The sequence below is a fragment of the Mobula hypostoma genome, chromosome 4 (assembly GCF_963921235.1).
Source record: "Mobula hypostoma chromosome 4, sMobHyp1.1, whole genome shotgun sequence".
NCBI lineage: Eukaryota > Metazoa > Chordata > Chondrichthyes > Myliobatiformes > Myliobatidae > Mobula > Mobula hypostoma.
The window spans coordinates 23,130,525-23,155,022 of record NC_086100.1 but is presented as its reverse complement, the minus strand read 5'-3'; the positions used below and the strand labels follow the sequence as shown (position 1 = coordinate 23,155,022).

General features: G+C 41.8%; 1 protein-coding gene across 2 annotated transcripts in view; it reads right to left on the bottom strand.

The window, feature by feature from the left end:
• Nucleotides 1-24,498, bottom strand: part of si:ch73-206p6.1 (phospholipid scramblase 1) — a 76,475-nt gene that overhangs the window by 40,048 nt on the left and 11,929 nt on the right. The window contains exons 1-3 of one of the 2 annotated variants that reach the window (XM_063045396.1): nt 7,091-7,111; nt 6,714-6,757; nt 903-1,138 (exon numbers count right to left, since the gene is read on the bottom strand). In XM_063045396.1, the coding sequence (XP_062901466.1) occupies nt 903-1,138; nt 6,714-6,726 (249 nt within the window). In that variant the 5' untranslated portion in view covers nt 6,727-6,757; nt 7,091-7,111. Of the gene's footprint in view, nt 1-902; nt 1,139-6,713; nt 6,758-7,090; nt 7,112-24,498 lie in introns of those variants that run through there. The other variant, XM_063045395.1, reaches the window with a different exon arrangement.

Here is a 24,498-nt window from a genome sequence, read left to right as displayed (position 1 = left end):
CCAATAAATAAAGCAGACTTACCTGCATTGGAGACTGTAATCTTCCATACTTTCCCGGGTTAAGGTACCCAAAGGTGCACCGACATGCCTCAACATTCAACGTTCTGGACCAGACCTCTTTGAAGGACCCTGTCAAAAGCCTTGCTAAGGTCCATTCAAGCAACATCTACCACCCTACAGGAAGGTCTAGTGCACGGTACAGAAAGAAGCTGCAGGGGGTTCTGGATTCAGCCAGCTCCATCATGGCACAAGCCTCCCTACCATCTGCTCAAAAATCTAAGTCAGATATGTGAGACATGATCTCCCCTGCACAATGCTGAACTGACTCCTAATCAGCTCCTGCCATTCCAAGGAAACAGAAAGCCTGGTCCTCAGAATCTCCTCCAACATTCTTCCAACCACTAATTGAAATCTCACCAGCCTGTAACTTTTCCCTCACTTTCTGAGAAAAGGGACACTTTATCTATCTTCTAGTTCTCTGGTATCTTACACGTGCCTAATGAATATGCAAAAATCTCTATTAATTTCCCTTGCTCTACTTAACATCCGGGGATAAATCCTGTTTGGGGATTTATCCAACCCAATCTGTTCCAGCACTTCTTGCATTTTTTGCCTCCTAATAAGAATGTACTCCAGAATATCAGCCTTAACTCTCCAGCTTCGAGTACTTACCTGATGATTACTAATGACAAGTATCAATTTAGGATCAGATTAAATATCCTATACCCTAGCTCACGCATAGTTTAACCTCTCTGGAGTAAATTTAATTCCTCTGCTATTCCTTTATTCCTTATTATAATTTCTTCTTGCCCTCTCTTCAAAGGGCTGACATTTTCCCTTATTTGTCTTTTCCTGTCCATGTATGTTACAAGAGCTCTTACAGTCTGTTTTCATTAATTTACCTGTGTGAGATACTCCAGGCCTGGTGGGCAATTTGGGATGCCGACTGGCATTGGCATCACATGAACATTATTTTCTGCTTTGCCTTCATGAGGAAACTGAGGGCCATAATAGATTCCAGGTGGACAGGCTCCAGGGACGTAATTCTCAGGGGGACAAGCTCCTGAAGGACCTGCCTCAGGTGGTAAGGCTCCAGGTTGATAGGTCCTAGATGGATTTGTTTGCCAAGAATCATTTCCTAAGAGCATGATATTCAAAAACAAAGCAAACAACACCTTTACAAATCAATTCATATCACACGTAATAAATTATACACTGGATTCAAAAACAGCCGAAAAATCCACCAGCTATTTTGTCTAAAGTGAATACTAAACAATTCGAATCTTAGAAATTCTCCAACGAGATGACAACTAAAAATGGAATTTCTAATATGATTTTGAGCATTAACGTTGAATCCTTTAGTGATCTGACTCTAAGCTGACCAACTTAATGAAACTGGCACAGATTCAGGTCCATTTGTGATTTTGCATTACTGTGAACATTTGGTTAAAATTAACACTATTTTGTTGCCTAGATTGGAGGGCATGCCTTATGAGAATAGGCTGAATGAATTTGGCCTTTTCTCCTTGGAGCAACGGAGGATGACGGGTGACCTGATAGAGGTGTATAAGATGATAAGAGGCACTGATCGTGTGGATAGCCAGAGCCTTTTATCCCCAGGACTAAAATGGCTAATGCAAGGAGGCATAGTTTTAAGGTGGTTGGAGGTAGGTACAGAGGGGATGTCAGAGGTAAGCTTTTCACACAGAGAATGGAGGGTATGTGGAAGGTACTGCCAGCGATGGTGGTAGAGGCAGCTAGAATAGGGTCTTTTAAGAGACTCTTAGATAGGTACATGGAACTTAAAAAAATAGAGGGCTATGTGGTAGGGAAATTCTAGGCAGCTTTTGGAATACGTTAGATGGTCAGCACAACATTGTGTGCCAAAGGGCCTGTAATGTGCTGTAGATTTCTATGTTTCTATTTAACACTGATATTTCCTAATAATTATCCAAAAATCCACACACTTTTTATTTCTCTTTAGCTGCCTTCCAGTTACTATATGTTGTTAAGTCTGTGAGAACTAAGCTAGTACAAGGGGACATGGCTTTAAGGTAAGGGGTTGGAAGTTGAAGGGGGATATTAGAGGAAGGTTTTTTACTCAGAGGGTGGTTGGTGCGTGGAATATCTTGCCTGAGTCAGTGGTGGAGGCAGATACACTAGTGAAATTTAAGAGACTACTAGACAGGTATATGGAGGAATTTAAGGTGGGGGGTTATATGGGAAGCAGGGTTTGAGGGTCGGCACAACAATGTGGGCCGAAGGGCCTATACTGTGCTGTACTATTCTATGTTCTATGTTCTAACGCAATGAAAGCTCTATAATCAAGGCTTGAACTACTAGCTCATTTCTCTTCCTTCTCCTGTGAGCAAAACTTTTGCCTTTCTTGAATAAAGAATGATCTTCTTCTGCCACATCTACATTTAAGTCAAATTAGATACACAATATATAAGGAAAGAATAACATTCATATTTATTGTGTAGACGTGGATCTTGCTGACAAAGGCTGTTGTTCTTGAATACTCTAATTACCTCTGAACTAAAGAGGTCACTAAAAGTAGAATGCACTGGGGACAAATTACCCTCCTAAATGATGCCCATGATTCATAATGAATTTTGCAACAATCATGGCCACCAGTACCAATGTTAGTTTTGTCTTCCAGATTTATTAATTTACTACATTTACTAACTAGTTAAGTTTCCAATTGCTTTGCTAGCATTTGATCTGATGAAGCTAATTAATCACGTATGGCCATTGATGGTAATCCTGTACTGTATTCATGTTGGAAGAAAGTTTCTGAATATTTGAATATAACATCCATGGGAAGTTACATGTACTTAGATAGCTATTACAATGCAATTCAATCTTGTATTTTTTGTCCCCGTAAGTCAATTAATTTTTAGTTCAGGACTTTATCATTGATGCAATATTAATGTTTATTTATCAGTTTTTTCCCATTATATGGCTAGGGTGTATTTTATAGAGGGTGATAAAGATTGACCAACTGAATTATAGAGGCAGAATCAGTGGGCATGAGTTAGAACCTATAAGTGGCAATTTTAGATCGATAACAAGACATTTTTTTTTAGCCAAAGTGTTATTTAAATGTATAATAAAGTAATTAAGGAAGTTCATTCAAGGACTGGTGTAAGGACCATATTTTCTGTAGAGTTTGGTATCATTGGTCATCTGTGGAAAATGTTTGAAATTTCTGGTTTAAGATGGCACCACTGAAGGTGGGTGACAGCTCACTGGTGGTTTTCAAGGCAAGAAATATGTCTATATTAATAACACTTTTTATGTGGGAAATTGTGGTAAATGATCACCAAAAACAATGAAGAAGCGAGCATAGGCGAGGCTAACCTGAGGGTGCGGGTGTGAGATGGAGTCGGAGCGAGGTTGAGGCATGTTCAAGGTGGAGTCTAAATTGGAGAGAGCGGAGCAGAGAAAATTTGTAATGGGATTGTTTTGGAGCTTTTCCACCTATATCGGGAGCTAGGTTGAATCCATCTTCACGACGGACCGATTTGGAAGGGTCAAGTAAGGGTTGGAACACGGGGCCTTTTAACTTTGAATGGAGATTGTAACAAAAATGGCGGTTTCTTTTCCTACTATAAATGCAGGTACAAATTTTGTTTAACTGGCATACTAATTAGTTATTGAAGGAATATGTCAAATTTTTGGATATTAGATACAATTTCATCTGAGCATGAAGTTTTCCATTTGGGACTAGGTAACCTCAGATAAGTCTAACATAGACCAAGCTAAGTGATGTAATTGTTATGTGAATTACAGAATAATTTGTTCCTTTGATTTCAACTGAAATGAAAAGTGTATATCAGGATGGCCCAGGATGAAGTTATATTCCATTGACTCTACCATCTATCACTCAGTGCCAGAGTATGAAGTCATCTTTTAAGAAGCACCAGTATGAAACATTAGCCAGGATGTACTACGGAGGGCATTCTGACTAGTTGCATCACGGCCTGGCATGGTGGCTCCAATACACAGGATTGGAAGGTTGTAGACTCAACCAGCTCTATCCTGAGCACAACCCTCCCCATCACTAAGGATATCTTCAAGAATCAGGTTTGTTATCACCGGCATGCGTTGTGAAATTTGTTAACTTAACTGTAGCAGTAAAATGAAATACATGATAATATAGAAAAAAAGTAAAGCAAATTCAGTAAGTATATATATACAGAATTGATTAAAAATAGTGCAAAAACAGAAATAATCAATTTTAAAAAGTGAGGTAGTGTTCATGGGTTCAATGCCCTTTTAGGAATCAAATAGCAGAGGGGAAGAAGCTGTTTCTGAATCGCTAAGCGTGTGCCTTCAGGCTTCTGTACCTCCTACCTGATGGGTAACAATGAGAAGAGGGCATGTCCTGGCTGATGGGAGTCCTGAATAATGGACATCGCCTTTCTGAGACTCTGCTCCTTGAAGATATCTTGGATACTACGGATGATAGTACCCAAGATGGAGCTGACTAATTTTACAACTTTCTGTAGCTTCTTTCAGTCCTGTGCAGTAGCCCACCTCCCCCCCCTCCACCCCTACACCAGACAATGAAGCAGCCTGTCAGAATGTTCTCCATGGTTCATCTATATAAGTTTTTGAGTGTTTTAGTTGACAAACCAAATCCCTTCAAACTTCTAATGAAATATGCTGTTGTCTTGCCTTCTTTATAGCTGCATTGATATGTTGGGTCTGGTTCAGATGCTCAGAGATCTTGACACCTAGGAACTTGAAATTGGTCTCTCTCTATTTCTGATCCCTCTATGAGGATTAGTTCATGTTCTCTCATCTAACCCTTCCTGAAGTCCACAATCAGCTCTTTCAACTTACTGACACTGAATGCCAGGTTGTTGCTGTGACACCACTCAACTAGCTAATTTATCTTACTCCTGTATGCCCTTTCACCTCCAACTGAAATTTTACCAACAATGTTTGTATCATCAGCTAATTTATAGAAGGTATTTGAGCTATACCGAGCCACACACTCGTGGGTATAGAGAGAGTAGAGTAAGATATTCCTTAAGAAGACAGCATCCATCACGAAGGACTCTCACCATTTAGGATATGGCTTTTTCTCGTTACTGCCATCCACAGGGGATACAAGAGCCTGAATACTTATTATCAATGATTCAGTAAAAGCTTCTTTTCTTCCACCAGCTGAAAGGTCCATGAATTCATGAACACTGACTTGTTATTCCTTTTTTTTGCACTACAGTGGATTCCACTTAATTGGGACACATTGAAATCCATGCATTTTGGCCCAATTATGCAGCTGTCCCAATTAGCCGAAGTTTCATGAAAATGGTCCAGAAGGGTTGTATGGAAACTATTATTACCATTTTTCTTAACAACTAATTTCATTACTTAGCCTAATAGGTTAGATTTACCACAGTACATAATTATCTATTTAAATGTTTATTTTGCTTTTATATCATCTCAATGTGTACTTAAGAATGTATAAATAATTGTAGTTTTATACATATAAAAAATGGAAAAGGTTATATGTGTGAAAAAAGTACATGATAATTGTGAACTCCTTATCCAAATAAAAATAAAATTTAAAAAAAAAGTTTTAAAAAAGACATTCTGCCATTTCACTGAGTAACAAATTATGTGTTTAAATGAAATACAGAACAAATTATAACACCATCAACTTTACTACAGTACTACAGTATGAAACTATATTTGATCATAATAGTTATTGATCGAGGAATCGATCCAGTATATGTTGCCATGTTCTTTTGATTGACCGTAAATGAACAAAATCAGTACATACACCTTGTGCAGATAATAGGCTGCCTTCATTGCCTTCTTGCATGAAGTAGTCTCAAATATTGCCACTTTTTAATTCGCCATCTGTCAGCCCAAATAAGTAACATAACACAAGCATATGCAACTGCTACTACAAAATGTTTGCTCTAAACACAGTATAGTGTGTTATGGCCACAAAAGTGTACGTGACTGATGCTATTTAGAAACTGTTGCACCCTCCAAATCTTCATTTTCATTGTAACATTCAAGATGATTGTTAATACCTTCAAATTGTCACAGTTCCTAACTTGCTGAAGTAGTGAAATAGTTTAATTTTTACTCCCAGCCGTCTCTTGCATCTCCAAACCTGAATACTTGAAACTGCAGTGAGCAAAACAGTTCCAAATTGTCTTAATGCTTATTTCTCACCAACTATCAGTGACAAAAATCAGTGTATTTTAAACAGAAACACACGTGACTGATGCTATTTAAAAACTGTTCACTCTAAGCATGGTGTAGTGCCTAACGGCCACAGAAGTGCACACTACTGACACTAGTCTAAAAACTATTTGGCAATAGTTTCCTGTCCTAATTAATTCGGCGTAGTATCCTAAATAGACAAAGGATCCTGGCTATTTTTTTGATTAGTTTTGTTTTTTAAGAATTATCCCAAACAAGTGGCTTCCCGATTAACCAATGGCCCAATTAACTATATTTTTTTAATTTTGAAATTTTGCCTTTGTAATATATTAATGTTCCAAAATAACAAACTTCAAGTCATATAAGATATTGATAATAAAACTAATTCTGATTCAACCTGCCTTTTCATTCTCCAGATGACATTATGTACTTATAATATTTTCTGCTTTCATTACTAAATATTTCTGTTTTTTTAACGTATTAGATTTTCAGTCAAGTTCACAATGTAAAATATTTCCTACCAGTTGTGGCCATCACTGTACGATCCTTCTTTAAATCTGATTACCTAAAGAAAGGAAACAAAATGGGATTGCTATTAGTTCTTCCTTCTCAGACTTTTTTTTGAATGGGAATTAGCCGTCGGGCAAACGCATTGTATAATTTCCCAAGCATCTCTGTAAAGTCTTTGGATAATAACTTTCCAAAGTGCCTCCAGAACGCAGCCCCCAGCATGTACACCTTTCGCCTGTATTTTCTCCTGTGACTGTACTAAATGCCAAGGCTAACCTGATTATTAGTCTTTATCTGTCATATCTTATGTCTTTACCACAGTACAAATACTCTTAAATATCCTTTCAATATGAATAGAAATATTCCAGATTTCCTAATCTTCACTCACAAGCACCCGAGAAGGTTTGTGACAACAAGTTCTTGTGTATTGCGGCACACACAAAGCAGCTGCCAAAGCATAACCTTTGGTGCAATTAAACACTTATGTTTGGATTAAACAGGTATTGCCCTGAAGCCACAGCATGGTTTGAGTATGGGCCCAAGGACACTGAAGGAAGTGTGGGAAAGTGTAATGTAACCGGACACCACACCACTGAGAGGAAACTAATGTTTCCTCACTCTTTGTGAGACACACTTAGAAGGCTGATTCTGGTCAGGCATTTCCGAAGACACCAGAAACTAACTTATACAGGTTCCTGAACTCTTTCATACCAATAGGCTGGGTCTGGACTTATTTCCTGGCATAATTTACATATTACTATTTAACTATTTATGGTTTTATTACTATTTATTATTTATGGTGCAACTGTAACAAAAACCAATTTCCCCCGGGATCAATAAAGTATGACTACGACTATGACTATGAAAACAAGGGGGCTCTGAGGGTAGAAAGGGACAGGTAACTAGCGACATTGCATCAATATACAGGGAATTTGACCGGCATCAAATTCCCTGTATGTGTCCACATACTTGGCAATAATAAAGGATTCTGATTCTGATTCAATACATGCAGGCTGTTGCCTAGGAGAATTACGAGAATATTTCAGAACTGCCTCAATCACTTAGAAGTGAGCATGAGAAAGCATAATTTTTACCAGTACATTAAGTGCAAAACGTCACCAAAACAGATCAAGAACATTTCCCAATTGCACAACTATGGAAATAAAAGGAAATACAAAAATGAAGAGTGGAATCAAAGATAAAGTAAACTAAATGACAACTGTACTAGACTCACTGAAGCAAATAATCCTGGTGTTATACATACAGTATGTATATTTTTGAAAGTGCCAGGACAATTCAAGGAGGAAATTTAAAGAAGAAATGCAGTACTTTTGACTGTAGAAACAGTAAAGTTCAGTTCATCCCTTCCATTTATACTAGGTCATGGTGAGATCTCAGCTGGAATATTGTATTAAATACCAGGCACCTAACATTCACAAGGATCGCTAGGTATTTGGTGTAGGGGAGGGGACACAATGAGAGGTTTTTGCTTCCCTCATGCCATCCTGTATCTCCCTGGATTAAGTGAGCTCCAAAATTAAGATTGGTGGAATCTTTGTGATAACCACTCCAAAGCATGCATATTCTTACAGACTATTGAAACTCTTGTACTCTTTACAATGTTTGCTGACAACACAAACAGTAATAAAAATTAAAAGGTCCAAATGTTCACTTATTATCAAAGCTTGTATCCAAACACAACTCTGAAATTTGTCTTCTCCAGAAACAAAGAGCATGAAAGTCGTTCAGAGAGGAACGTCAAACTCACCCCCACCCCCCACACAAAAAAGAATGGCATCCTGATCATCAATCCACAAAAACCCCCTTCCCCACACAAAACGGAACATGCATAAATCCTTCTCCAGTGACTTGTTAGCCTTACACATAAAGGAGGTGAAAGAAGTAACATTGGTTCCCAAAGAGAAATTTTCATCCCATATTCAACGTAGGGAATATCTGACACTGGGAAGGATATCAAAGTTTTAATGAAGGATGAAGAGAAGATTTATGAGAATTATTCCAGGCTACTTCTCATATTTATTTGTTACTGTGACGTAAAAGGAAATCATTTGCCCCAGCAAAATCTATGCTGGCTGTCAGAATAATACATGATCTCACTACTTTCCTTCTAAGCTAACTTTTGTAACCCCTCAGCCCTAATACTTAATGACAGAGAGCGCAATATACAATGGCCAATTAGTCTACCAGCCAATACATTCTTGGGATGTCGACTAGGTTCTACAAACTTGAACAGTTTTCTCCGGAGCGTCTAAATCTGAGGGATGCACCTGACAGGAATATTTAAAATTATAAGAGTCACAGATAGGGTAGATAATCAGAGTCTTTCCCCCAGGATAGAAATGTTGAATATTAGAGGGTATAGCCTTAAGGAGATAGGGGCAAACATTTAAAGGGGATATGCAGGTCATGGTTATTTACTGTGCTGTGTTCCAAACTAGAACACCCACAGGAATCCTATGCCATCAGGGGCAAAATTTGCAAGTTCTACATGGATGGACTGTCAATCGGGGTCAGTGAAGCTAGGAGCAGCATCACCATTACCGGGCTACTCTCTGCTCCCCACCAACATGGAATGCGAGAACTCATTTTGGTGAAGATGGTGGAAGGGTAGTAAGAACACCCAAGTTAGTGGGAAAATATAAGTAGTTTAAAACCACACAACCAACAGGAATTCTGCAGATGCTGGAAATTCAAGCAACATACATCAAATTTGCTGGTGAATGTAGCAGGCCAGGCAGCATCTCCAGGAAGAGGTACAGTCGACGTTTCAGGCAGGGTCACAGCCTGAAACATCGACTGTACCTCTTCCTAGAGATGTTGCCTGGCCTGCTGCGTTCACCAGCAACTTTAATGTGTGTTGTTAGTTTAAAACCAAGTGGTTTCAATAAAATAAGAAAATACTTCCTGAAGCAGAAAGTTCAGATAAATGGCAAAAGAAGTTGAATTGAATTGACTTTATTTTTTACATCCTTCACATACATGAGGAGTAAAAATCCTGAAGTCTAACAGGAGGCGGATCAAGTGGCCTGCAGCTAACATGACTTCACTGTGGAAGCAGTTTGATGAAGATGTTAACCAAATTCTGGAGGCAACGGCGAAGGGAGGGGTTGATAGGAAGCTGCAAGCCATGACAACAATTATTGTATTCGTAGCCTGTTCCTTAGTTAGAGCCTTCAGCATTTTGGGCATCGAGGGAGAGAGGAAGAGGAGAGCCATCCGCAGTACCACCAATGTGGCAGAGAGGGCCTCAAGATGGCTGTGGCTCAAAAGAGGGGAGCTATGGAGTCATAAGTAGCTAGCCATCTGGACACAAGCTGGGGTCTGATCAGCCCCGGCTGGGTCACCTGGAGGAGGTTGTATGATGTTGAAAGACCCGAAACACCCGATGATTCCAGGAACATCACTGAAGATGTGTCCAGAAGCATCAATAGATGTATGTACACAGCATGTTATGTCTCCATCTAAACGTGCAATGTGCAATCATAGTAATTTATAATAAATAGAACAGTCAGTGTAATACAGAGTACACTCAAATCAGTGTGAGCTCATCAGTCTGATGGCCTGGTGGAAGAAGCTGTCCCGAAGCCTGTTCGTCCTGGCTTTTATGCTGCGGTACCACTTCCCGGATGGTGGCAGCTGAAATAGACAGAAATTGATGGAGACAGATGTGAGAAGGCACAGAGGAACATCTGGAGAAATTCTTGAAATGCCTGGTTCGCTGCCGCTGGTACTGTGCGATTGAGAATCTCCGGAGGGAAGGCCCCAAAATCCCTGGCTCTGCCTGCTGCTGGCGACCGAGGCTGAGGTCGAAGTGTTCGGCAGAGATGGTCCTCGATACCCGGTGTCGGAGGGCTGATCGGAGCTCGAAGTTTTCAGACAACTCAAGAGTCGGACTGTGGTCGGGCATGGCAGGGAGAGTTTTCTTCCTTCTGTCTGCGTGAGATGTGGGACTTTCGGGAGACTTCGAACTTTTTTACTGTGCCATGGCCTGTTCTTCATCAAGCTATGGTATTGTTGCACTGTTGTAACTAGTGTTTTTTGTTAGTTTTTCAGTCTTGGTCTGTCCTGTGTTTCTGTGAAATCACACCGGAGGAATATTGTATCATTTCTTCATGCATGCATCACTAACTGACAATAAAAGAGGACTGCGTGTCCTCATAATCTAAAAAAAATAGATTGTGGTTGGGGTAGCTCGAGTCCCCAATGATCCTACGGGCCCTTTTTACACACCTGTCTTTGTAAGTGTCCTGAATCATGGGAAGTTCACAACTACAGATGTGTTGGGCTGTCTGCACCACTCTCTGCAGAGTCCTGCGATTAAGGGAGGTACAGCTCCTGTACCAGCCAGTCAGGATGCTCTCAATTGTACCCCTTGTTACGAGAATACACATAAAATTAAGATGTTTGCTGGCCTGGGCTAGCATCAGTGGCATCAGCAGTTGGTCTGCCACCTGCCCTCAGGGGAAGGAGAGATAAGGAACAATGGAGCAGCGTCTGGAGATGTGTAATGAAGGGACGTGGGAGAGAGAGAGCTGTCTGGAGCGGCTCCCCCCTTTGAACCCTGAACTGTTTGAAGTGATGGACAGGCGATACCCCAGCAGGGGGATAAAAAGGGACAGGTTCGCTAAGACAGACACACACGCCACCCGAGGTAACGAGACCCTGGAAGCGGTCCGCCTCTCACGAGTGGGTGAGAAGTACCAGACAACGCCCGGGGTGGAAAGGTACGATCAGCGGGAACCCGGTGTGTGTCCGCCCTTGCCTGGGTGCCGGGTTCACTGCAGAGGATCGACCGCATCTGGAGGAGGGGTCACAGTCGGTGACCTCAGGTGACATCACAAAGGACCCGCCCAAAAGCTACTTGTGAGCCATCTCGCAGGTCTGTGAGTGAAGCAGTGCTGAATGATCAGTTGTTCCTGTTCTCTCTGTCTCTCCCCCCACGTTGTCCATCGCCATGGCAACGATTACTGCGAACTGAACTGGACTGAACTTTGAGTCATTTTGAAATTTGGTCATTTACCCCTAGACAACGATAGAGCTTGATTGATACTGTTATCTTAATTATGTGCACATGTGCGTTTATCATCGCTGAACTGTTGCATTTATTATCCTTTCGATTACTGTGTTGCTTGTTTCTTTAATAAAACTTTCTTAGTTCTAGTACTCCAGACTCCAACTGAGTGATCCATTTCTGCTGGTTTGGTAACCCAGTTACGGGGTACGTAACACCCTGTAGAAGATTCTTAGGATATGGGGGCCTTTACCGAACTTCCTCAACCGTCTGAGGTGAAAGAGGCTCTGTTGTGCCTTTTTCACCACACAGATGGTGTGTACAGACCACGTGAGGTCCTCAGTGATGTGGATGCTGAGGAAATTGAAGCTGTTTATCCTCTCAACCCCAGAGTCCTTGATGTCAAATAGGGGTTAGCCTGTCTCCATTCCTCCTGTAATCCACAACCAGCTCCTTTGTTTTTGCGACATTGAGGGAGAGGTTGTTTTCTTGACACCATTGTGTTAGAGAGATGACTTCTTGCCTGTAGGTCACCTCGTTATTGTTTAAGATAAGGCCAATCAATGTAGTGTCGTCGGCAAATTTAATTAGCAGATTGGAGCTGTGGGTGCCAATACAGTCATGGGTATACAGGGAGTAAAGGAGGGGACTCAGTATGCAGCCCTGAGGGGCTCCTGCATTGAGAGTCAGAGGGTTGGAGGTGAGGAAGCCCACTCTTACAATCTGCTGGCATTCTGACAGAATGTCCAGGATCCAGTTGCACAAGTCAGGGTCAAGGCCAAGGTCTCTGAGCTTCTTGTCGAGCCTGGATGGAACTATGATGTTGAATGCTGAATTGTATTCCAAAAACAGCATTTTTACATAAGTATCCTTCTTCTCCAGATGTGTAAGGATGGTATGTAGAGCAGTGGCTATTCCATCATCTGTTGATCGGTTGTGTCGGTAGGCGAATTGTAAGGGGTCCAGTGTGGGTGGTAGCAAGCTGCAGATGTAATCCTTGACCAGCCTCTCAAAGCATTTGCTTATTATTGAGGTGAGTGCGACAGGACGCCAGTCCTTCGGGCATGTTACCTTGGTCTTTTTTGGTACAGGGCAATGGTGGATAATTTGAAGCAGGAGGGCACTCTACACTGGGAGAGGGAGAGATTAAAAATATCAGTAAATACATCTGCCAATTGTGCTGCGCACATCCTGAGTACTCGCCCTGGGATGCCGTCCAGTCCCGCAGTCTCGTGACTGTCCACTTGTTGGAAACATCTGCGTACCTCAGCCTCAGGGATGACCAGGTTGCAGGTTGTAGCGGTGGCTTTCCTCGGAGGCTCAGAGTTAGCAACAGTGAACCGAGCGTAAAAGCGATTGAGCTCATCTGGGAGATAGACCACGATGTTGGCGGCATCACATCGTTTGGCTTTGAAGTCTGTGATGGTATGGCATGCAGTCACGTGTGAGGGAAGGTAAGATTTTCTTTTAAATACATACAACAGGTGATTATAATCCAGAATATTCTGTTGAAGCATGTTCAGTATTTTTGAGTGGGAAGTGAATGAACAGGGAAATATTTGCAATTCTATGGGAAAAATAGTGGAGAGAAATGTGAATAATAGGAATGATTAGCCAGCTTCTGCACTGGTGTGGCAAGTGCAATGGTTACAGTTATTCCCCTTTTAAAGTGGTCCAATATGTTCCTTTTTTACAAGAGTAGACTAATTTCAAATAAATTATAAATTCATTTGTTCACTGACTCAGCATTTCGTTCCAAATCTTCAATGGGAAAGTACTTGGGTTGATTATCTGGTGCATCTGCATTCTGCACATAGCCGATAATTCACCTCACCACCTTACTGGCTGTGGTTAACCATGATATCCTCCATGTTGCTCACCCACTGAGAGGCAGGCATCCAAGTTTCAGGATAACAATGCTGGGTTGCTTTGGAATAAAACAGAAATATCTAATTGAATGCAGCTGGCAAGATCAGATTAATGTGATGCAATTCTAATGAAAGGTTGTTAAAATACTTAGCAGCCTTAGGTACAACACCACAGGGATCAGGAACAGTTCTTAGCCTACAACCATCAGGCCCCTGACCAGCTTGGGTAATTTCACTCACTTCAACTTTGAAGTGATTCCACAACTGACAGACTCACTTTCAAGGACTCTACAACTCATGCTTTCAGAGGAGGAGAGGAGAAGATGGCATGCAGCTGTCCGGTGAAAATGATATCGTCTCTGTTAAATAGGGGCCGTGGACAATTCTGATTTGATGAAGACAGACGTGAAAGCACAGAGGAACATCTGGAAAAAATTTCTGAAACGCCGGTTCACTGCTGCTTTTACTGGGCGATTGAGAATCTTCCGGAGGGAAGGCCCCAAAATCCCTGACTTTGCCTGCTGCTGGCGACTGAGGTTGAGGTTGAATCGATCGGATAGAGATGATGCTCAGTACTTGGTGTCAGAGGGCTGATCGGAGCTCGAAGTTTTCGGACAACTCGGAGTCGGACTGTGGTCAGGCATGGCAGGGAGAGTTTTCTTCCTTCTCCCGTCTGCGTGAGATGTGAGACATTCCAGAGACTTCAAACTTTTTTTACTGTGCCATCGCCTGTTCTTCATCAAGTTATGGTATTGTTGCACTGTTGTAACTATATGTTATAATTATGTGGTTTTGTTCGTTTTTCAGTCTTGGTCTGTCCTGCGTTTTTGTGATATCACACCAGAGGAATATTGTATCATTTCTTCAGCCATGCATTACTAAATGACAATAAAGGAGGACTGCCTGTCCTCATAATCTAATCTAATCTAATCCAAAAAAAATATTTTTTTATTTGCACAATATGTCTTCTTTTATCCATTAGTCCTTTGTCATTGTTTATGTACAGTTTTTCATAAATTCTGTTGTATTTCTTTATTTTTCTGTAAATGACTACTAGAAAATAAGCCTCAAGTTAATGTATGGTGACATTTCCGTACTTTGATAATAAATTTTCTTTGACTTTGAACTATGTTTCCCCCTTCACCATTCCTGCCTAATGTGCTCAAAGGTTCAAAGGTTCATTTATTATCGAAGTATATAACTCTGAAATTCTTCTTCTCCAGGTAGCCATGAAACCAAGAAAGAACAGAAAGGCAGCATGATCATCGACCCCCAAATCCCTCTTCCCCATGCAAAAAAGTGATCAACAGTAGAACAGGCACATCAACCTCCAAATCCCCCTCCCCCACACACAACAAAATGAGAAAGACACAGAAAACACAGAATACAAAAAAAAAAGACTGAAAAGAAGTCCACAGTCCAAGTCCACATCCAAAATGCAGAACACCTGGGCAACCTTCTCCCTCTCTGTAGCAGAATGATCTCACAAATGATAAAAGGCAAGTTGCCCCTCTCTGTGTTGAGCGATCCCCAGCAATAAAAAGGCAGTTTCCCTTCTCTGTTCAGACTAATTTCCCCAGTGACAAAAGGCAGTCTCCCCTCTCCATGCAGAGTAATCCCCCAGTAATAAAAAGGCAGTCTCCCCTCTCTGTAGCTGAGCAATCTCGCCAGAGGTAAAAAGGCAGGCAGCCAGCGTTTCAATCTCCCTCATTGCTTTAATTGGCGAACAATAGAAGCTCTGATCAGCGAAATGGAGTCGAACATCAGCTCGCAGCCTTCTTGCCACAAGGTCCCGCGCACTGCCTCCCCCTCCCAGAATCCCCTCGGAGACTTCAGAGTGCTGAAACACCCAAACAATCTCCAAACTGCAAATCATGAGCTCCAACAATTCCAGAATCACATTCAAGATGAAAAACAAATGTAAAAGACATAAAAGAAGTGATATATACTATATGGTTTCCCGACCTATCCAGAAGATGTTGACCAAAGGAGAATTGGACCGAGGTTCCATCTTGACCGGAAGTCCTTCTGGAAGTTCTGTGACATTGAACATGAATATTACAGCACAGGAACAAGTCTTTCAGCCTGAGATGTCAATCCAAACTAACACCATCTAACTCCACATAGTCCATACCCTTCTATTTCCTGCTTGTTCATCTGCTCTCTAAATGTCTCTTAAACATTATTGTCATATCTTCTCCCACTATTTCTTCTAGCAGCACATTCCAGGCATCCACCACTCTCCATATAAAAAAAACCTTGCCTCATAAACCTCCTTAAATTTCCCCAATCTCACCTTTAAGCTATGCCTTCTGATATTTGGCATTTCCCATCTTGGAAAAAAAGATCTCTGACTATTTATCCTATCTAAGCCTCTCATAATTTTACAGACTTCTATCATGTTATGTTTCAGCCTCTGAAACTCTAGAGAAATCAGTCCAAGTTTTTTCTATCCAGCCAAATTGCTAATATTTTTCAGGCAACATGCTGATCTCATGATCATTGGAGAGAAGCTGTTCTTCCTCAGGTTAGTCTTAAATGGGCAGCACTAATCCCGAGTTGTGACCTACAGTCCTAGATTCTCCCATTACGAGTAATGTTCTTCCAGCAGATATCCTGTTAAGCTGCTTAAAAATCTTATATGTTTCAAGAAGATTGCCTCTCATTCATCGAAACTCCAATGAGTGCAACCTTTCACCACCAAATAATCCCTCTATTCCTGGGAACATTGTAATGATGCCAGTTTTCCTCTGTGGTGCATGAGTCTTAGGAGCTCTTGACCTGGAAGGGTAATGAAAGCAAGGATTTTGAATATTTATAAGGAAGAGTTAGATAGATTCTTGGTAAGTGAGGAGGTGAAAGGCTATCAGGAATGTGGATTTTGTTTTACAATAAATCACTGATGATCTCATTGAATGGTGTTCAAGGGATTGAGAGGTGTTGGTAATTTGTATGTTTATATGAATTGCTGCCTGTGTCACACAACAGAGACAACAGGAATAGAATGAGGTGGCAGATAAATGCGTGGCTGAAAAATTGCAGCAGAGGGCTGGGTTTTCAGATTTCTGGATAACTGGGACCTCTCCTGGGGCAGGTGTGATCTGTACAAAAGGGACGGGTTGCACATGAATATGAATGGGACCAATATTCTTGCGGGCAGGTTTACTAGAACTGTTGGGAATGGTTTAAGCTAATATGGCAGCGGGGTGGGAACCAGTATGATGGAGCTGAGGATGAGCCAGCAGGTTTACAAGTAGATGATAGGTGTAACATGAAAGTAAGGAGGGACAAGCCAATGACTGGGTGTGCATGCAGACAGAGCAAAGAGTTAAATTGTACCAGAGAGCAAAAATTCAAAATGGGCAGAGAATGCAAGACTGCAGGTGTTGTATTTAAACGCGCATAGCATTCGGAATTGGGAGGATGAACTTGTGGCACAATTAGAAAATGGTTGGTATGACGTTGTGAGCATCACTGAGCTCATACTGCTACTTGAGAGGAAGAAGCACAAATCACATGTATCAGAATCACAATCGAATAAAGTGAATTACAGAGGCATGAGAGAGGAGCTTGCCCAGGTGGATTGGAGGGGGATACTGAGGGAATGACGGCAGAGCCGAGGTGGCTGAACTTTCTGGGAATAGTTTACAAGGTGCTGGAGAGTTCTGTCCCACAGAAGAAGTTGTTCTCAAATGGTGGGAGTAGGCAACCGTGGCTGGCAAGGGAAGTTAAGGACTGCATAAAAGCTGAGAAAAGGGCATATGAGGTAGCAAAAGTGAGTGGGAAGTTGGATGGTTGGGAAGCTTTCAAAATCCGACAAAAGGCAGTTAAAAATCTATAAGAAGGGAAAAGATGAATTATGAGGGCAAGGTAGCCAATAATATAAAGCAGGATACCAGAAGTTTTTTTCAGTTATATAAAGAGTAAAAGGGAGGTGAGAGTTGATATTGAACCACTGCAACATTATGCTGGTTGGCAGTAATGGGAGACAAAGAAATGACAGATGAACTTAATAATAACTTTGCATCAGTCTTCACTGTGGAAGACATTAGCAGCGGGCAAGAAGTTTGTGAGTTTCAGGGAGAAGGAGAGCAAAGGAAAAAAGTGACAAGCAAATTGAACGGTCTTAAAATGGATAAGTCACCTGGACCAGATGGACTACATCCCAGAGTCCTAAGAGAGGTTGCTAAGGAGCTAACAGATACATTGGTCATGATCTTTCAAGAAGCACTTGAATCTGCCATGGTCCCGGAGGACCGGAAAATTGCAAATGTCACCCCACTCTTTAAGAAGGAAGGAGGGCAAAATAAAGGAATTTATAGGCCAGCTAGCCTTACCTCACTGGTTGGGAAAGCATTGGAGTCTATTATTGAGGATGAGTTTTCAGGGCACATGAAGATCAAAGATAAAATAAGTCAAAGTCAGCATGGACTCTGTCAAAGCAAATCTTGCCTGACAAATCTGTTCAGAGTTCTTTGAGGAAGTAACACGTAGGGTGGACAAAGGAGAGGCAGTGGATGTCATTTACTTGGATTTTCAGATGGCATTTGATAGGGTGCTACAGATGAGGCTGCTTAACAAGATAAAATCTTATGGTGTTACAGAAAAGATACGGGCATGGGTAGAGGAATGGCTGACAGACAGGAGGCAATGAGTGGGAATAAATGAGTCCTTTTCTGTTTGGCTGCCAGTGACTCATGGTGTTCCTCAGGGGGTCAGTATTGGGACTGCTGCTTGTCACATTGTCCTTCAATGATTTAAATAATGGTTTTGTGGCAATGATACAGAAATCGGTGGATGGGCAGGTAGTGCTCTGGAAGCCATGTGATTGCAGCAGGACCTAGACAAATTAGAAGAATGGGAAAAAGGTGGCAGATGGATTACAGCGTTGGGACATGTATGATAATGCATTTTGGTAAAAGGAATAATAGTGCAGACTATTATCTTAATGGGGAGAAAATTCAAACATCAGTGGTGCAAAGGGACTTAGGAGTCCTCGTGTAAGACTCCCAGATGGCTAATTTATGGGTTGAGTAAAGAATGCAAATGAGAGTCCAGAAGAGATTCACGAGGATGATTCTGGGAATGAAGGGGTTAACATATGAGGAGCGTTTGGCAGTTTTGGGCCTGTACTCACCAGAATTGAGAAGAATGCAGAGGGATCTCATTAAATCCTACCGAATGTTGAAAGGACTAGATAAGGTAGATGTGCAGAGGATGTTTCCTGTGGTGGGGGTATCCAGAGCTAGAGGGTACAGCCTCAAAATTGAGGGGCGACCTTTTAGAACAGGGGTAAGGAGGAATTTTTTCATTCAGAGAGTAGTGAATCTGTGGAATGCTCTGCCACAGACTGCAGTAGAGGCCAAATCTGTAGGTATATTTAAAGCAAATGTTGATAGTTTCCTGATGGGTCAGGGCATCAAGGGATATGATGAGAAGGCAAGATTATGGGGTTGAGAAGAATCCAAATCAGCCATGATGGAATGGTGGAGCAGACTCGATGTGCTGAATGGTCTAATTCTATGTGTTATGGTCATATGTCTATGGAATGGGAAGGGTGGGGGGGAAGAAGAGAGACGGAGGGGGAGGAAGAGAGAGGAAAAGGGGGGAGAGGGGGAAGGGGGGAGCAGCGGAGAGGGAGAGGGAGAAATCGGTCTTCCAATATTTGGTAAGTCTCAATGAGATCTTCCCTCAGTTTTCTGAACTACAGTGAGTACAGGCCCAGAGGCATCAAATATTCCTCATGTTGACCCTTTCATTCCTGGGATTATTCTTGTAACATTGATGTGACTCGGACACCGCTGTAGATTGAACAACCACGTTTATCCACCAGACTTCCATTTTTACTTCTCCACGTCCTGACATCATACGCACTCTGATGCTACGAATACTCACACAATACATTACATCCCCCTTCTCACGATTTGTTTTTCTTTTTACAACACTGTGAATTACCAAAACAAGGCCTCTAGGTATGCCCTTCTTACAGTGCAACAACCATGACATAAACTAAAAAAAATCTTACCTTGTACTGTATTCTGCATTGTATCTTACAATACTAACAGCAGTGTATTTTCTTTTACTAACATAGACTAATAAACCTTTTAATTCACACCTTGGAACTTATAACCTGTGTGACTTTGCCTCAAACTGTGTGAGACTGTATGTATGTCTAGTCTCTGTATCTAGCTGGAAGTTTGACTTGTCTCCCAGACCGTGTGTGATACAACTGTGACTGTGCTTGACCTTCATCCGTGTCGGTCTCTCCAGTGACCTCTGTGTCTCTGTGGTCTGCATCACTCTTGGTGTCGTTTGTTTCCATGTCTGTATCTGTGGAAATGTCCTGTGCATCTGTACATGGAAAATCCCTCTCGCCTGTCTTCAGCAGATGCTTCCTGTTCCTCCTGTAGACTCTTCCATCCGGCGTGTGAACTATGAAGGATCTTGGTTGCTGATGTCTATTCACAACCACAGCTGGTTGCCAGGTGTCTCCACAGCACGCATTTTCCTTGAGTGCTCCTTCCATTTGCACATCTTTGCAAAGTGATTTCTTTTCTGACATAACTTGCATGTCTGACCAAAAGCTGGACATATTCTGTATCCATGTTTATAACCACATCTGTTGCAGTTAATTTCCTTTTGATCATCCTGTGGAGCTGGCTTTGTCCTACTCTTGTCAGTTTTCACAGTTTTTATTTTGTGTACTTCAATCTCTTCATTGAGCACTTTAACCTGACTTGACGTGATCTCGCTGGCACTGCAAACATCAATCACCTTTTCTGATGCAAGATCCGCCTCTCTCAATAGCCTGCCTCTCACTTGATCATCTCGTATGCCGCATACAATCCTGTCACGTATTAAAGAGTCATGCAGTTGTCCGAACTCACAGTCTTTTGCCTTGCTCTTCAAATCTGTTACATAGACGTCTATGGTCTCTATTGGTCCTTGAGCCCTCGTGAAAAACTTGTTTCGGATGTACGGTAGGTTTTTTCTCGGTTCGTAGTAATCTTGAAACTTTTTCTTCAACACTTCAATTTTATCTTGCTCATCATCTTGGAAGACAAACGTGTTGCAAACCTTTATTGCCTCTCTCCCGCCACATGCAGAAACATAGCACATTGCACTTTCTCCGTCTTTTCAGCTACGCCGCTAGCGGTGCAAAACAGCTCAAACCTCTGGATCCATATTTTTCAGTTCTCAGCAAGATTACCTTGTAGGCCTAAACCTGACGGTGGCTGTAACTGTGACACCTTTTACGTGTCTTCTCTTCCTTTTTTTCGTGATTTCTTTTGACACCACGTAATATTGATGTGACTCGGACACCGCTGTAGATTGAACAACCATGTTTATTCACCAAACTTCCATTTTTACCTTCTTCATGTCCTGACGTCATACACACTCTGACGCTACAAATACTCACTCAATACATTATAATTCTTCTAAACCTCCTCTGGACCCTCTGCAATGTTAGCACAGAGTCTTAACCAGAAATATTGACAATTCCTTTCCAATGTTATTTGGCGTACTGAGTTTCGCCAGCAGCTTATTTTTTTGCTACTGTCTCTATACTTGTCTGACTCTCATTTTATCTTTGTTTAATTGATTTGACTAAAGAGTTGATGTGGTAAACAGATAGGAAGTAAAAGGCTCTTGCTCCCACCGTCCTTTCACTACTTTGTTGCTATACCTAAGAGACAGATTGAAAAGAGTTTTGTACATAAAGGGGGTGAAAGGATATTGGGAGAAAATGATAGATGTGAACTCAACCATGATGTCACAAGGTGTTTGGGTGAATTGTGAAGGAATTTTCGTAATTTGAGACAACCCACATTCCCCTTACCTGGTTTCACATTTCACCTGCTAGCTTGTACTCCTTCCCCACCCCCAACCTTCTTATTCTGGCCTCTTCCCCTTCCTATCTGGTCTTCGTGAAGGGTCTCGGCCCAAAATGCTGACCACTTATTCCTCCCCATAGATGCTGTCTGACTTACTGAGTTCCTCCTGCATATTGTGTGTGTTTAGTTATGTGAGAGCTTGTTTTTCCTTCGGCAAAGGAGGTTGAATGGTAACCTGAAAGATGGGTTACAAATTATAAAAGGAGGATAGGGAAGAGATCAGAATCTTCATTCTAATGGTAGGGTTATGGAAAACAAGGGACAAAGGTTTAAGGTGAGAGGAAAGAGTTTCAAGGTGGATCTGAATGGATCTGTTTTTCTACTCACAGGAACTGGTTGATATCTGGGATGTGCCAATCATCAAGCAATCATTTGTACTCCTCCCATTTTATTCTCCCTACATTTCCCTCAACCCACCCTCCCCACAGAACCTATCACTTATCGACACGTTATGAGTAATCTACAGACTAATTCTGACTACAGGTTTGATAAGCAGGAGAATGAGTATCTGAGAGGTCAAAGGTACGCTCTGAGGAATACACAAGACAGAAAGGTACAGCACTGGGACAGGCCATTCGGCCCACAATGACTGTGCCGAACATGATGACTAATTAACTCTCTTGTGCATGTACATGATCCACTCCCCACACATACATATCAAGTCAAGTCAAGTTTATGGTCATTTAACTATATATATGTACATAATGTATATAGCTACATAATTTACACAGAAACCAGACAACATTTCTTCGAACCAGGGTGTCAAGCACAGTAGTACACATAACACACAATAACTTATCAAGATAAGGCTAAGATCTACAGATGGATAACACATAATTAATAAACTAAAGTGAATTAATATTAAATATTGTAAGGTACGGAACAGATTAAACAGTGGCACTTTGAATACGATGCAGCAAGGATATCAGAATCCTAATGATCTGGGGGAAGAAACTGTTGCTCATTCTAACCATTCTTGTTTTTATGTATCTAACATCCTCTAAAGAGTCTATCCAACATCCTCTTAAAAGTCAATCTCATATCTGCCTTCTCCACCTTCTCCAGCAGTCTCATTTACCACACCGAGTTTAAAAAAACTTTGCTCTGTCACACTTTCTCCATCTCAGCTTAAACACATGCTTTCTTAATATTTCTGCACTGGGAAAAGATACTGTCTGTCTAGCTTAACTATGCCTCTCACAATGTAATAAACTTCTATCAGGTCTTACGTCAGCCTCCAACACTCCAAAGCAAACAACCCATTTTTGTCCAGTCTCTTCTTGTAGCTCCTCATGCCCTCTAATCCAGGCAGCTTCCCATTAAAACCCTTCTGCATCCTCTCCAAAGCCTCCGCAATCTGAAACGGTAAGTCTCTACCAAAGGAGGTGTAAGGCATCCTTCCCTCCACTAGCCTGCAGATCACCGCGGGCAAGGTATAGCACCTGCTTAGCACCCCCCCACCACCGATCGAGGTCAAGTGAAACCATGGGAGCAGACAGATGGTCGTATGAGCAGCTGGTGCAAATCACAAGTTCTGGTTAACCGAGCACTGACACCAGGCAGATAATCTATGAGGAATACAGATAATGGCTGGGGTCACCCACCTTGTACAGATACTGACCAGCAGAAGACAATGACCAACAACTTCTGTAGAAAAAATTGCCACAAACAATCATGGTTATGGAAAGACCATGATTGCCTACGTCATCGCGCGTGACCTCAGAGCGCGGAAGGCTTAAAAAGAACACCGCCATATCTAGCGGGCAGCGGAGTGAGAGGGTGCAGAGTGATAGGGCTTTGGCTCAATGGGCTTAGGCGGAAATGGGAAGAGGCTTCCTGCAACCATGAGTCTCATAGTAAAGGAGTAAGTTACAGGTTTATTTATTTAGTAATAACAGTAGCATTAGAGGTATGCATCTAGGATTAGTGTTGTGCTTTGAGTGCCAGATGTGGGGACCCTGGGAGCCTCCCAGCCTCCCCAAGGAATACATCTGCACCAGGTACATTGAGATGAGGCTCCTTAAGGACCGTGTTAGGGATCTGGAGCTGCAACTTGATGACCTTCAGCTAATTAGGGTAAGTGAGGAGGTGATTGATAATACCTTTAGAGAGATAGTGGACAGCACCCCTGTGACAGTCCCCCTCAGAAATTGATATATTGCTGTAGATACTGTTGGAGAGGTTGACCTGACAGAGGAAGACCACAGCGAACGGGACTCTGGCACTCTACCCAGTGCTGTGATCAAGACAGCAAGAAGAAATTCAGTAGTTACAGGGGATTCCATAGTGAGGGGAACAGCCAAGAGATTCTGTGAGCTGGACAAGGATACCTAGATGGTGTATTGCCTCCCTGGAGCCAGGGTACAGGATCTCTCAGATCGGGTCTAGAGTATTCTGAGGAGAGAGGGCGAGCAGCCAGAATCCTTGGTACATGTTGGTACCAAAATGACATAGACAGAAAAAGAGAAGATGTCCTGAATGAAGATTACTGGGAGCTAGGAGGAAAATTGAAAAGCTGGACCTCCAGAGTAATAATCTCAGGATTACTGCCTGAGCCACGTGCTAATGAAGGTAAGAATAGCAGAAGTAAGTAGATGAATGTCTGGCTAAGTAACTGGTGCAGGGGCAGGGCTTCAAATTCTTGGATCATTGGGATCTATTTTGGGGGAGGTATGACTTATACAAAAACAATGGGTTACACCTGAAAAAAGGGTACTAATATCCTGGCGGGATTGTTTAATATAGCTGTTAGGGAGGGTTTAAACTAAGTTGGCAGGGGAGGGAAACCAGGGTGTTAGGGACGAAGAAGAGGAAAATAGAAATAAGTCAAAGATACTGTGGAGCAAAGATGGCAAGAAGGACAGGCAGGTGAATAGACAGGATAATTTGCTGTGCGATAGAAATATAGAAAAATCAGTAACAGATACTGAACTAAGTGTACTGTACTTAAATGCAGCATTAGAAATAAAGTGAATGACCTTGTTGTACAGCTACAGGTTAA